This window comes from Homalodisca vitripennis, chromosome 3, assembly GCF_021130785.1.
Source record: "Homalodisca vitripennis isolate AUS2020 chromosome 3, UT_GWSS_2.1, whole genome shotgun sequence".
NCBI lineage: Eukaryota > Metazoa > Arthropoda > Insecta > Hemiptera > Cicadellidae > Homalodisca > Homalodisca vitripennis.
In genome coordinates, this window is record NC_060209.1 from 56,409,402 (window position 1) to 56,424,686 (window position 15,285).

At 34.8% G+C, this 15,285-nt stretch overlaps 1 protein-coding gene across 1 annotated transcript in view; it reads left to right on the forward strand.

Moving 5' to 3' along the window:
• LOC124358205 (transmembrane protein 62-like) overlaps nt 1-15,285 on the forward strand; it is a 39,418-nt gene that overhangs the window by 19,978 nt on the left and 4,155 nt on the right. The window contains exons 7-10 of the mRNA XM_046810497.1: nt 301-429; nt 1,990-2,108; nt 3,630-3,685; nt 13,644-13,877. Of these exons, the coding sequence (XP_046666453.1) occupies nt 301-429; nt 1,990-2,108; nt 3,630-3,685; nt 13,644-13,877 (538 nt within the window). The remainder of the gene's footprint in view (nt 1-300; nt 430-1,989; nt 2,109-3,629; nt 3,686-13,643; nt 13,878-15,285) is intronic.

The window sequence follows — 15,285 nt, forward strand, 5'->3', positions numbered from 1 at the left end:
ACACTGGATACTTTAAATTAAATCTCTCTGTGACTAACAAAGTGTCCAGTGGCCACGAAATGTCCCATTTATTTACGTGTCTATTTTAATGTGAAGAAGTAGATGAACATAAATATCTTGTAAAGGAAAGCCTGTTCTTCATATCCTATTAACACTCTTTGTTAAAATCTGTCTTTTTGTCCTCTTTAATCAGGAATACTTATTTTACTGAGCAAATTAGAACATATTATATCAATTAGTTTTTTGGACACCAACACATGATGATATTATTTATGGTAACAATTGATGTACTATTCGCAGGAGGTGATAGACACATTCCCACTGCCACTGATTGTTGTATCGGTCGATGTTATCGCAGGCTGTGGATCCTAGCCAACCTTGACAGCTTTTTCTACCCTCTCATTCTCTACCCTATTTATATATGTTTTGGTAAGTTTTGTTATTATTTCAAGAAAAGATAACTCACAAAAACTTAAACAAAATAGGTATGGTAATATACTAATATATCTAAATAAATGTTAACTCCAATTTTCTTGCCACTGTTCATCGTACATAATATTAGATGATATAAAAATGTATTTATTGTTTTCAAAATACCTATTATTGTTTATTATAATAAAGATTCTCCTCATACTATAAAGGTACTTTATAAATTTCCAAAAAAGTTTTCAGCAATTTTTTTTTAGCTTAGTAAGATTACATATCCTGAACTTACATAAACTAGTATATTTTTAAAAGTATAAATTCATATTAAACTAAACAATATACATATATGTAGTGAATACAATCATCCAACTAAGATAAAATATTACACTAACAACTACAGTTAGTTTTATTTACTACAAAAATAACTGTTTGTAAAATATGTATCAACAAATGGAATGACACGTTAAATATTAAAATCGGATACCAAATAAACGGCTTATTACAAGTTCAATCTGCATGTCTGATAAGTTTCCTCACAATATGGTAATAGTTGAACAATGGAACAAATAACAGCTAACATATTATAATATTTTAATTTATTTACACTGTTCCATTGTAATTAGGTACCAATCCATGCCAATAAAAAAAACTATAGCTATTATTACTTCTCCAATCAACAACTGCCTCTTTGCCTTCAGCTGTTCCCACTCACCCCTCTTTCACCACTCCATATATGACTACCTCATTTCGTCCTTTGGCGGCAATCGATCTGTTTCTCAACCTTCACTCGTCCGTCATAAAATTATTTTTATCAAACAAAAACACAGGTTCTTGAAATTTTTGTTGCCAAACTATACCTGGATATTTCTGTTGTATCAATCTCCTTGTAAAAACTTGATTATAATCCGCCACTCCATAGAAGCATGTACTTCTTGTTCACTCATAACTATTGGATGATAAGAATCCTGAGTTGCAGTCGGTTGTACCCCCACCCCAAAAATACAGGACGGATATTTGTAAAGATTTCAGTCTCTTTTTAATTTGACACGCTCTCATAATAAATTAAATACTGTTGGTTTTAGTGTAAAATGTAAAAAACTATGATTATTGTAAAAATTGTATACAAAGTAAGTTTTTTGTAGAATCTAATAAAAAAAAGTTATAATAAGCTGCTATTTTGGATTGCATGGATGAAAAAAATTACATCTTTTTCAGTGGTCACTCATTTTTTTGTATAGTATATGATGGAATTTCCAACTTTGACAATTTTAACGTAGAAAAATACTAACGCAAAATGACAAACAAACAAATGGACAGATAACTAAGTATTTTAGGACATTTATTTATAGTATCTATATTTTTAGCATATTGTATTTAATTATTTCTCCCACTATCTACTCCCGAAACTCAAACTTTATCTAGAAAGTTACGATTATGCAAATTTATAATATTTATCATATCTCTGAGGCGTTGGTGATCAGTGCCTCTAGAATTTTGATCTGTTATATGATTAGTATTAGTTACATATGTTACTGCCTCAACGCAAAATGTATATTTCTACAGGACCCTGGACCATTGGTGAAATAATCGATGATGTTATCGGTGTGATATTCGCATGGGGAACATTTGTCAATGGTGCATACCTTCCTGGTTCATTTACTTATGCATATGGATTGTTCCAGGTAAGTGTAATCATTTATCTTTTGTATTAAGGAACAATGTGTATTCAAATAAAATATATCCAAAGAGTGGAACACATTACAATTTTTCCAAATTGAAGATCTATTAGATTTAGAGGGTTCAATTATTTTACTGGTTTGCAAACAACCTGAACTGAATGCGTAATATTATCATATTGTGGAGGTTCTTGTGTTCAGTTTAGGTAAATGGCTTACTTTTTATAATATCTGTTTATCTGTTGAAGCAGGTGCATTGCTTATAGATGTCAAAAGAGCTAATATCATGTTTTTGCCATTTCGGATTTTTAAAATTATTTTTGTTTACTTTTCAAAGTGCTTTATTTATAAAATTTCAAACTGATTTTCAGTGAAAACTGTATTAAGGAACTTACCATTTGTTCCTGATGAACCATTTGGAGGGATATTACACTTCATATAAGCTTGTATACACATGCAAGAGAAGTTTACTTTTCAATACCCCTTATATGAATATATAAAATATTAATTATTCGTGTTGTACTGTGATAATATTATTTGTTAAATATAATATGTTGATACAATCTGAAAACACTGATAATAAAAGTTTTCAATATTCTTCTTGTAGAATGCTCTAGCCTTTCTATGAGTTTTAGTGTACAAAGTTCTAAATTTTGTCGGCAGCTAATTAGATAAACCTAAAACAAAATTATTAATATTTTCCAAAATCCCTAAACAAAATGGCAGCTAAAGTACATATACTGAAAAATACCTGTATAGATTTATTTTTAATGGATCTAATATGCTAGGGAAATTACATAGGATTTACACTAAGCCACGATTGTCACAACTTCTTAAGTGATGTGCCCCAGCTGGACTGCTTGGACCAGATACCTTCATGCACTAACTAATTAAAAGGTTCTATATAAATAAATTTATGATTTAGGTATTATATACTTATGTCATTGTGTTGAAATTATAAACTTAATACTCCATATCATATAATATTACAAATATTGTGGTACAGTTGTAGAAATTTACATTATAAAAAATTTAAGAAATAGTTCTAGAGGGATTTTTTTTAAAGTTTTCAAAGTTTAGAAGTTCTTTATCTCGTGGTAATTAGCATAGCATCTGATTTAGTCATTTACTTATTGCACTGATATCACGTATCTCTCTAAATGCAATAGTAGAAAGAGTAACCGGAAAGTACATGGTGAGAAAGTTTATTCTCCACTTCCCCTCCTCTAAGCAAAGGGAAGGGGAAGGCCATGCCCGTTAGCCAATATACAAAGGTGTCAGGCATCAGTCACTACAATGTGACCTTCAGCTTCAGCGGAAATATACAAGGAATATATCTAAACCATTAGCGCTTCTCAATTCTCAGTTGCAGGAATAGCCTACATACCTAAAAGATTAAACTGATCAAAACAATATAACCCAATAACTTAACACTCAACCAAATCCAATACTGGAGACTTTGCAGTTTGTGAATTTAAAAACTCTAATATATTATTACATATTTTTATTAATTCCGTTTGTTTTCAGATGATAATATTTCAAATTCCCCTCACTTTGGCCCTGGCACAGAAGCTTGAACAAAGGTAACTAAAGTTTGTTATAAAATTTAAGTTTAGATAATTTTGTGTTTGAGAACTTCCAGAATTAAATTAAAACATAACCCTATAAGCAGCAGTCACTTTTTCTCAGAAACAGGACACAAAGGATGTTTCTTCAAGTTGGCAGGAAATTTGGTCTTCTGACAAAGATTTTTCTCCTTGGATATTAATATTTATGATAATTTAAATATTAATCCTGTAACACTTTCAGGTATACACTTGGATGGTAAGTTAACTGGGATGTACAGGTTCAGGTAATCTGTAAAAAATTGATGAGAGTTACATATTTACTTAGACAATTAAAATTCAGAATCAGCACGGATATGCTTATAAAAGCATATATGCTTTTTTTCCGACCCTCATATGTTAAAATATGGAATTTTCTTTTAGAAAAATTTTAGTAATGCAACGAAAGTATATCTAAGGAAAAAAAAGCATTAAGAATTATCAAAGGTTCTCCTGATATAGCATCATGCTATCCCTTATTCAAAGAGCTATACATTATAACCTTGCCATATATGTATAGCTCAAGATGTACACCATTATAAAGGGATTGTTTATCAGAGATGAATGATAAAAGGGAAAACCTGGTGTTGATTATTATAATAGAAAGTTCTTATTTTTAGATTAGGCTTTGGACTTTACTTGAAGTACATCTTACATTACCCTTTTTTTAAATGAGCTATGTTTACATTAAATTTTTTTGCTGAACTCCTTGTAGAACATCCTCTAATGGATTAAAAAAACTATTTTATTAAGTCCAGTATTCATTTACTAAATTTAACTTTCACAACTTGAGCACAGAATATTAAACTGCGCTTAGAAATCCAGAATTCATCTGAGGATAACGACCTTAAACTGGGTCAAATGATTGATAACTATGCAAAACAAATAGTAGAACTAGAAAAAAGCAACTCCATACTGCAAGAAAAAATTCAAAACACAGAAATAACAGCTGTAGTATGCAAGAGCTCATATTCACAGACTTCTCCTATGGGGGATGCCCAAATATATGAGACTAATCAAACCGCTGTACTATTGGAAATATCAAAAATGAACTCAAAGCTTGACCAAATGGAGCTATCTATTAAGACCATGGCTTCAAGTGCATTTTTCCAAAAAATAAATGACACTCTCGCAGGAGTCAGTCAAACCTGTAGCAAATTACTTACTTTATCTACAAAGACAACAAATGCAGCTTCCTCTATTGACTTACCTATAACACATGTCAGCCCAACTACAACGCCAGGAGTCAGCCAAACCTGCAGAAAAAAACTAAACAATACCCTGACTACATCACCAACAGAAAAAAATCCATCCCCAACCTCAGGAGTCAGTCAAACCTGCAACCAAAAACTGTTTATACCTGCAAGGACAACAAAGGCAAAGCCCACTATTGCCTTACCCATGACAGATGCAAGCCTAACTACAACGCCAGGAGTCAGCCAAACCTGCAGAAAAAAACTGAACAATACCCTGACTACATCACCAACAGAAAAAAATCCATCCCCAACCTCAGGAGTCAGTCAAACCTGCAACCAAAAACTGTTTATACCTGCAAGGACAACAAAGGCAAAGCCCACTATTGCCTTACCCATGACAGATGCAAGCCTAACGACAACGCCATGAGTCAGCCAAACCTGCAGAAAAAAACTGAACAATACCCTGACTACATCACCAACAGAAAAAAATCCATCCCCAACCTCAGGAGTCAGTCAAACCTGCAACCAAAAACTGTTTATACCTGCAAGGACAACAAAGGCAGAGCCCACTATTGCCTTAACCATGACAGATGCAAGCCTAACTACAATGCCAGGAGTCAGTCAAACCTGCAGTAAAAAACTGAAGCATACATTGACTACACCACGGACAAAACAAAACCTTTCAGTAACAACAGGAATGAGCAAAAAACGGACTAAAAAGACTAATCAGTTTAGTGTCTCCCTTCAAGTGGCAAAAGCTGCTGAAAAATCCAACATCCAGCAATCCCAACTACCTACAAACACTAATAGAATTTCACAAAGTGAAGCCACTCAAACTTCAACTCCCATAACTGTACCGGAATCTCAGCCAGAACCACATGAACATTTTTTAGTCCACACCTACCAGAAGCAGACCAAATTCAAAACCAGATACTTCATAAACTCAAACCTCAAAAAAGCCCCAGAAAAAATCTAATTATAATGCATCAAAACATTCGTGGACTTGATAAAAAGATTGATAGGCTAAACCACCTTCTAAGCAATAAAAATCCCAATATCTTGGTGCTTACCGAACATGGCCTCAAAAGCAAAGAATTAGAGAGTACTAAACTCGAAGGATACTCTTTAATAGCAAACTTTAGCAGAGAAGACCATAAGCTGGGAGGTGTAGCTATTTATGCAGAGGACACTCTAGCAGACAGCACCAAAGAAACCGCTATATCCCACCTATGTCAAGAGTTCTGCTGTGAAGCGGCTATGGTGTCGGTAGAATCAATTGACAGAAACATACACATCCTGGGAGTATACCGGTCACCCAGAGAAAATACAAGGGCTAGTATAAATGTTCTGTCAAACATCCTAGACTACACACAAGCACACAATAAACACCTAGTGCTGATCGGAGATATTAACATAGACAGGATGAAAAAAACCATAGACAACACAATCTTAGAAACTGAACTGCACACACACAACATCAAAAGATTGCCCTTACTTGCCACCCGCATTACTCATGACACAGCCACCTCAATTGACTGTATATGCACCAACATACCTGAGTATAACATTGACACAGTCATTCTACAAACAGGACTTTCTGATCATACTGCTCAGATATGTCAGATAAACGGCTATGAAATAAACACTCTGCCGCAAACTTCCTTCAAAAGACAATTCAGTCCAACCAACCTAGATAACTTGAAATCTCTTCTGATGAACAAAAAATGGGATACTATCAATCTTGCCCCTGATGCTGACTCAGCTTACGACATTTTTCTGGAAGTCTTGAAATTATCCCTTGACATTGCTTGCCCCAAGAAGAAAAGCAACAAGAAAACAAACCAAAAAACTTTGTGCTATGACAATGAGACAAAATACCTCAAGGATATTTTCTTAAAGGCACTTTACAAATATGAAATGACAGGAAATATCCAAGATAAAGCAGTTATGGTGGAAAGGAAAAAAAATTATGACAACAAACTTAGAACCCTACGACAAAATGCAAACTCACACTTCATTGAGTCAGCTGCAAACAAAACCAAGGCCATATGGACAGTCATTAACCATGAAAGAAAAGGACCACACAAAATCCCATCTCAATCCAGTATTATAATAAATGACAAAGTCGTGAATAACCCATCTGAAGTTGCAGAACATTTTAACATTTTCTTCTCTCAAGTTGCTGAAACGACACTGAAACTTAGCAACCAGAAAACAGTTGGAAATCAGGATAAAAATGAAAATGACCAGTCTATAGTAGACAACTGCCAAACTGTTTTTAACTTAGGCCCCACAAATTTCAGAGAAGTAAGAGCTGCCATCTATTCCCTTAAATCAAAACCATCCAGTGGAATGGATGAATATTCAGCTAAAATTGTAAAGTATTGTGCTGATGAGCTTATACCACCTCTAGTCAGCATAATAAACAAATCTTTTAGACTTGGCCAATTTCCTACTGCATTAAAACAATCTAAAGTGTATCCAAAACATAAAAAAGGACCAACCACTGAAGTTCAAAATTACCGTCCTATTTCACTTCTTTCAACATTTTCAAAAATAATAGAAAAAGTAGTACTCAATAGACTTATGACCTACCTAGAGCAGCATAACATAGTTACTAACTGCCAACATGGATTTCTTAAAGGTAAATCAACAGCATCAGCTATCATCAGCTTAGTAGAATACATAATTGACCAAATAGACAAAGGAAAGTACATCTCTGCTCTCCTCCTTGACTATAGCAAAGCTTTTGACTGTTTAGGACATGACCTCATATCAGAAAAACTTAAATCTCTTGGCATTACTGGCATAGCAAACAACTGGTTTATGAGCTATCTGTCAGGGCGAACACAGGTAGTTGAAATACAGAACATTACACTTGGCCATAAAAACACCTACCAGTCAAACCCACAACCAGTCACACGTGGAGTGCCACAAGGATCAGTCCTGGGCCCAGTCATCTTTGTCTTATTTGTCAATGACTTCCCAGCATACATCCAAGATCACAATACCAACTGTGTAATGTATGCTGATGACACAACACTCTTAATAAAGGATGACACTGCAGAAGGAGTACATACAACCGCCTGCAACTCCCTCTGCAAAGCACTGACATACTGCAGGGAAAATGACCTGGCTGTAAATCCATCAAAAACCATACAGATTAACTTTAGTAAAAGAAAAGACTACATTCCAAAAATACCTGACGTAGAAATTGAAAACCATGTTAAATTCCTTGGAATCATTCTGGATGGAAATCTCGGCTGGACAGAGCATGTGGATGGCCTTTGCAAAAAAATCAGCATAGGTATTTATGCTGTTCGGCGCATAAAATGGATTGGAAACCTAGAAAATGCCAAAACAGCCTACTATTCATTAGTAGAAACCCATATGAGGTATGGGATTGCTGTATGGGGCGGATCCTCTGTCGGAAACCTCAACAAGGTGCTTGTCCTGCAGAAAAAAGCCATTAGAATCCTCGCTGACCTTGAACATCAACAAAGCTGCAGACAAGCCTTCCAAACCCTCGGCATAATGACCGTCACTGCTCTATACATCCAAGAAGTAATTCTACATGTGCACAGCCTGGGTCTTCAAACAGGGAAAGATATCCATTCATACAACACTCGCCATGCAGCCAACTACGTTCTGCCTCCACATCGCACAGCAATTTATGGAGAAAAACCATCTTATATCGGCCGGAAGTTGTGGAACGCTCTCCCAGAAACAATGAGAAGATTGAAGAGGAGTGCCCTACAAGGAAAACTGCATGACATCCTAGTAAATCAACCATTTTATTCACTGGACGAGTTCCTCAACGCCTGCAATGAAACATGGAGATTTCAAAATGTACCTTGACTATTTTTTTTTTTTTTCACTGAAACACAAATGTATAAACATTCATCATCCATATTTATGTAATAATATTATGTGACTCTATAACTGTTCTTAATGAATATGTAAATAAAGAAGTTTGTCTATTGTCTATTGTCTATTGTCTAAACCATCTGGAACAGGACCTACATTGGAAATGTTTCTAACCTTAAGCCAGTGTAATTTTTTAAAGAGTGAACCTTTTGAGGTTGTATTTATAGCATTGTATTCTACTAATAAAGACCTTTAATTTGATTTACTACTTAACCTATGCTCTCATTTAACCCTTTAACGAGTATAGGTGTTTGTTACAAAATAGTATTGACGTTCCAGAACGTCATATTAAAAATCATGTGAAAATAGTAAGGACGTTCTAGAACGTCAATGAATTATGACTTGTATTACAAGTACTAGCGCTTATGTTTTTCCTCTACGGAAGAAATCCGCCCACTGTTCCTAACCTTAAATAACTGAGCGCAGTTTCCCGCGTAAATACTGTCAGCTGCTTTCAACTACAGGGCGGCTGTAAAGGTTTTCTCCGCACACGGATTCCTGCGATTTCTCCTTTCAACAGCAATTGGCGCTAACAACTTCTACAGTCGCATTCTGTTGCTACGCTGTAAACATTCACTTTGTGCAGTTTCTTCTACAATGATGAAATAGTGTAGTTTATTGTTCTCAAGTCAGTTTCCTTTTGTGTTGTGAAATGGATCCAGAACGTAACTTACGTAGTGACGACATAAGAAGGGAGATATACGAGTGGAGTGAAGGAGATCAAATCTCAGACAATAACAATGACGTTTTAGGCTCCGACGATGAGAATGTGTTTGGTGATAGTGGGGATGAACAAGATGAAACCGCAGAAGATATCCTCGCTGCTTCTTACTTCGACAATGAACTTGACATGGAGATACAAGAACCTGCATTACCAGTAAGTGAGTCTGATATTTGTCCAATTTGCAAATGGAAACATGTTGACTGTTTTGAACCAAAAGACTTTATATTTGATGATTCTAATTCTGGCCTACAAGTTGACTGAGGATAATATTGAAAAGGAAATAGATTTATTTCATAAACTGTTCGATTACGATTTAGTTTCGCACATTGCTTCTGAGACTAATAAGTATGCCCAGCAGCAAATGAAAAATGAGGCAGGAATAAAAGAATTCTCCAAACTCAGACGCTGGACAGAAACAAACCCTGATGAGATGTATTGTTTTTTTGCGATTTTGCTTCTAATGCCCCATTGCAAGAAAAATTCACTAAAACTCTACTGGAGTACAGATCCACTCCTCAACACTCCCATATTCCCTCAGGTGTTCAGTCAGGATAGATTCCTATTGTTGCTTCGAGTATTACATCTTGACGACAATTCACTAGAGGCGGGGGGAGATAAATTATACAAAATCAGAACGGTTATCGAAACTCTACAGAGAAAATTTTTTGTAGCCTACTCTCCTAATAAGAACCTGGTCATCGATGAGAGCCTCATGCTATGGAAGGGTCGCCTGGGTTTCAAACAGTACATTCCGTCTAAACGCAAGCGGTTCGGAATAAAACTTTATGTATTGTGTGACAGCAGTTCAGGCATCGTCCTTGACTTTATTGTTTATACTGGCAAGACCACTGACTTGTTGAATGAAAACGAAGACGTCGGAGTGTCAGCAAAGGTTATCAGAACACTAATGCAACCCTACTTAGGACGTAACCATGTGTTGTACGTTGATAACTGGTACAGCAGTCCCGGCTTGTTCAACTGGCTTCTTGAAAATGAAACAGCGGCTTGTGGAACTGTAAGACAAAACCGGAAAGGTCTCCCTTGCTTACCCAAAAAAATGAATAAGGGAGATTGTGAAATTAGGAGCCAAAAACACATGCTTTGTGTAAAATGGTGTGACCGCCGTAATGTAACAATGCTAACAACAATCCACAAGCATGAAATGATTCCTGTGACTAAGCTTGGAAAGACTGTAAACAAACCAAGCTCTGTCATAGAATATAATAGGGATATGGGAGCAGTCGACCGCTCTGACATGATGATATCTTTCAATTACAGTGCAAGGAAATCAAAGAAGTGGTACCGTAAATTATTTTTCCACTTGATTGATATTGTTGTTTTGAATACATACAACATGTTTGTCATCAAACAAAACAAGAAAAGTGGGTTTTGTGACTTTAGACTAAACCTCATCCGACAAATATTGGAAACACATCACACTCCAAGAGAAGGAAGGCTGGTAGCCGCGGCGCCGAGGGTCGTGCCGCCGCCAGCCGCTACCAGAGACCAACATCCGCTCCGCCTGACTGGCAGACACTTCCCCCGCCCACTGCCAACGCCAGAAGGTCAGACACGGAAGACACAAAAGAGATGCTACGTCTGTTCTCATTCCTCAAGCAGAGAAAAGAAGAGGAAGGATACAACGTTTGAATGTAAAGAGTGTGGTGTGCCACTGTGTATATATCCATGTTTCGAGCACTTTCACACAAAAAACAAATTTTAGCCTTTGTATTTTCTCAACAAAAGTAAATGTTAGCTTTTTATAGTAATAATATCTGATTTTTATTAAAAAATAAAACAAAATTTTTCTTACTATTTTGGGAGTGTATTATGTTTCACATCCTTACTCCTATGAACAAATGATGTAGTGACGTTCCAGAACGTCATTACTCCTTAAAGGGTTCAGATTTCTGACTCCTTGCGGGGCCTCCCCCTGACATGGCAAAAAAATGAGTTACTTCTCATAGAACGGGATTTTGGATATTTGCCCTTGTTATATGTTACAAAACATATAACACAACATTTCGAGGATTGGAATCTAACCTCTTTATCAGGTAGGGAAGGATTCATACAAAAATAAAGAACAGAAAGAAGAATAGGAAGGAAAGAAAAGGTTTAAAACACACCCAAAAGCATCCTGTGCAGTGACAAGTCCTGGACTGGACTCCAAGCAGCTTTATTTCTTTATTTTTGTATATATTGATACCTCCCCCACTTGACGAAGAGGATAGATTCCAATCCTCGAAACATTGTGTTATACCTTTTAAAACATATATAACGAGGGCAAATGTTTGAATATTTTGATTGAATTCTTGCTCCGAATTAATATCATCAACATGTTAAGATGTGGATTGTGTTGAAATGATTTTTTGTAGATGTGGAAGCCTCATGTTGGTATAGTCAAAATATAGAGGTTCAAATTATTTTCTGCTCATTGTTGATAGTGCCCATACAATAGGTTCAAGTTGTTAAGAGTTGTATAGATTAATTTGGTTAGATAAAAAGTTTCAATTAATATTGGATGATAATATCCCTGTGTCATTGAATACCAAATGTTAATATTTTGTATTACATGCAAACAGATTTACATTTCACTTTGATAATAGTAAAGTTGCAAGTTTAATTGTAAATAAAGATTCAGCTGAAAACTTTCATGTACATTTTGTATACTAAATATTTTAATTTTCAAAACACTTAAATCACTGTATTAATTATGTGAATCACTAGGTCTTTAATTTCTTATAATTCAAAACACTATCTTTAATCTGTTTCAATCAAAGTCTAATCAATCATATTGGTTTACTCATTTCAACAATATTGCAGGTAATTTCGATATCTGTTATTCTGTTGAAATTTATTCTCTGCTTTGAATAATTATTTTGTTCTTCTTCACCGTTGGTGCTGCCGAAGCCCGCGCTGATGTCAAGGAAAGAAAAACATCCCTCGAGATAGTACCTATCAGTAAAATATCAAATTCTAGAGGGGCTGATCAGAAATATAAATTGAATTGTAATGGAAAGGCAATTATGTACAGTGCAAATCATGTGATGCCGCGTGGCCTGCCGTAATCGGGATTCTCGAGAAAGATAAGATAACAGCGACAAAAAAATACCGATCACAATACCTGGAAATGCTTGTAAGTTTGTAATTTTGTAATTAAAGAGTTGTTTTTTCGTTCTATCATGTCTATTTCTATAAATTTATATTTTTGTGTTCTTCATACTGGTGTGGTCGGTATAATCCCAAAGTACCAATGTTTTATGTTTATTCTTCATGCTCCCGACAAGGTGATAAAAAATCAAAACAATTACTCAGAAAAATAAACAAACAAGTTAACGACCTTTATTTAGACAGTTTGAGGTACTGACACCAACAAGAAATATATATATATGAAATCATAAAGTTAATGTGTGATAGACCTACCTTGTACAATGATTTTACCTCCACACACCACTTTAATTCAAAGAACAATACAAAGTTTCAGTATCCCCACCATAATCTGTCCTTATTTGAAAAAGCCCATCATATATTGCTTTAAACATTTTTAACAAAATACCTTCTCATGTCGCTTGTCTTAATAAAAAACAAATGCTGTAAAGGATAAGTTGGTGAAGGAACCACATTACTCCTTGGATGAGTACCTGCTTGATAGCTGGAACTAATTTGCTGCACCCTCCCACTTTAATAAGTTTTAATATTTTAATTTTTCTTCTTTATTATATTATCTATTAGTGTATTATATTATAGGCTGCTATTATAAGTGCAAATTGATTTACAAAATATATTTTAGCTTTAGTTAGGCTAGTTTTTATTTTGTCTTTGATTACGCATCTGTATTGTGTACCTTGTACCCGTATAATATGTAATGTGCAAATAAAGAATGACTAATGACTATAAACAGTAAGAATTTTTAACGTTTTACCTGGCTGGGTTAATATTTTAATCTTTGATCAAGGTTTGATTTTGTTGTTGAACCGTAAATAAATTTCCACGATAGATCTCAAATGTCACTAGGTGCAAGCCCCTCAAAGTATTTTTTTCAAGTTCTGGTGCATGATGGTTTGTGTTATTGAGGCAAATTTGTTGATAGGTTGTTTCCTCCTCCGCTCTCAATGCCTGACTGCAGGCTCTGGGCCCTGTTCAAATACTGGTGGGCAGACATAGTCCTCTATGTCATCTTCCTGCTGCAGCTACTCTTTCTCTACTTCTTCTGGCTCTCGTATGGCTTCCTAGCGACCTTACTGGGTCCCTTCCGCACGTGGCCACTCGTCATCTGCGTCTTCCTGTGGCGGCGGGTCCATCACACACCTGTACACACTATCAAGTGAGATTGGCTCAAAGCAAGATTTGATTAAAGTCATTTTTTAGAACCACAAATGTCTGCTCAATCATATTCTGTTAAATCTGTATTGAATTTGTACTACTTTACAAATAATATTCAAATTTGTTCAACTCCCTCCAAAAATAATTAACATTAAGTTAACTTTTTAAGATTTAAATTAGTTCAAGTATTTGAAATATTTTATTCAAAAGTAATTAAATTAATACTATTCAGTTCCTCATGTTTCATTATATTAGCTTACTCAAAGAACTTTTTAAAATTTACTATTTCAATAGTTTGTGAAAATCTTTTTATTTAGAATTTTCATTTTTAAGCGTATGGCAATGACATCAGAGCCAATAATTAGTATTCAATTGTAACTTTTATGACAGAGTATTAGGTATATTAATCTTTTTATTCTAATTAATTATTACTTTTAAAAGCTCAAATATATTTCTTTACATAATCATACTTTATTATTTATTAGATACTGGCACGGTTGGACTAAATTAAATTTATGACCATCGAATCAGTAACTCCTTTCTACTTAAATTAATATTTCTTTATCCTCTCTTCAGTGTCCAACCCAAAAATATTATTTTTTATACACTGGTTTTTAGGAGGAAAACATTTCCTCTTAACACTTAATTCTACTAGGAGTATGTTCATTCTTCCCGTAACGAGCTTTAAGAGTTAACAAACTTGCAACTGGGGCTTATTTCAAGTTCTGCGTTTGGAAGAGCATGGTTCGAATAAATACACCACTTCCAACACCATAGTTGTGTTTGCCTTGTTTCTCGGATCAAGAAAATTTAAATACTCATATTTCTGAGAAACCAACATTGGTAAAAATCATGTACTTCTAGCCCTTAGTCTAAAGCAGGGGTCTCTAAACTTTTTTGTTCAAGAGCCAAAATGAAAGATTTTAAGACGCAGGTGGGCCAAGTAAAAGTACACATGTATTTTATTGGTTAGATACATGCTCTAACTACCAAGAATTGAAAGTTCTACAATAACTATGCTAATGCAGTAGATTTATTAAGAAACATTTCCATACAAAACACATTTATTTATTTACTAAATTTATTTACTAAAATTAAGATTCTTCACAGATGTTGACAAATAGCCACGTTTTTCTATTGAGCCATCCCTTATCTTTCCGGTCTATGGTCTGAGATTTGTGCAGTTGTTTTTGACCAGCAATGTGATTCCATCTTTGGCTCCAACTTTGATACCTTTATCACCAAAATAGATTTTACATGTTCATCACAAAGGTTTCCTCTATATATATATATATATATATATACTTGAATGTCACAAAAGTCATTGTCAAGAAGGTTTTTTTCTTATATGTTGATCCATAAACTGAAAACGTTCCTCTTCCAAAGTGTGTTGTTCTCTAGAAGCCATC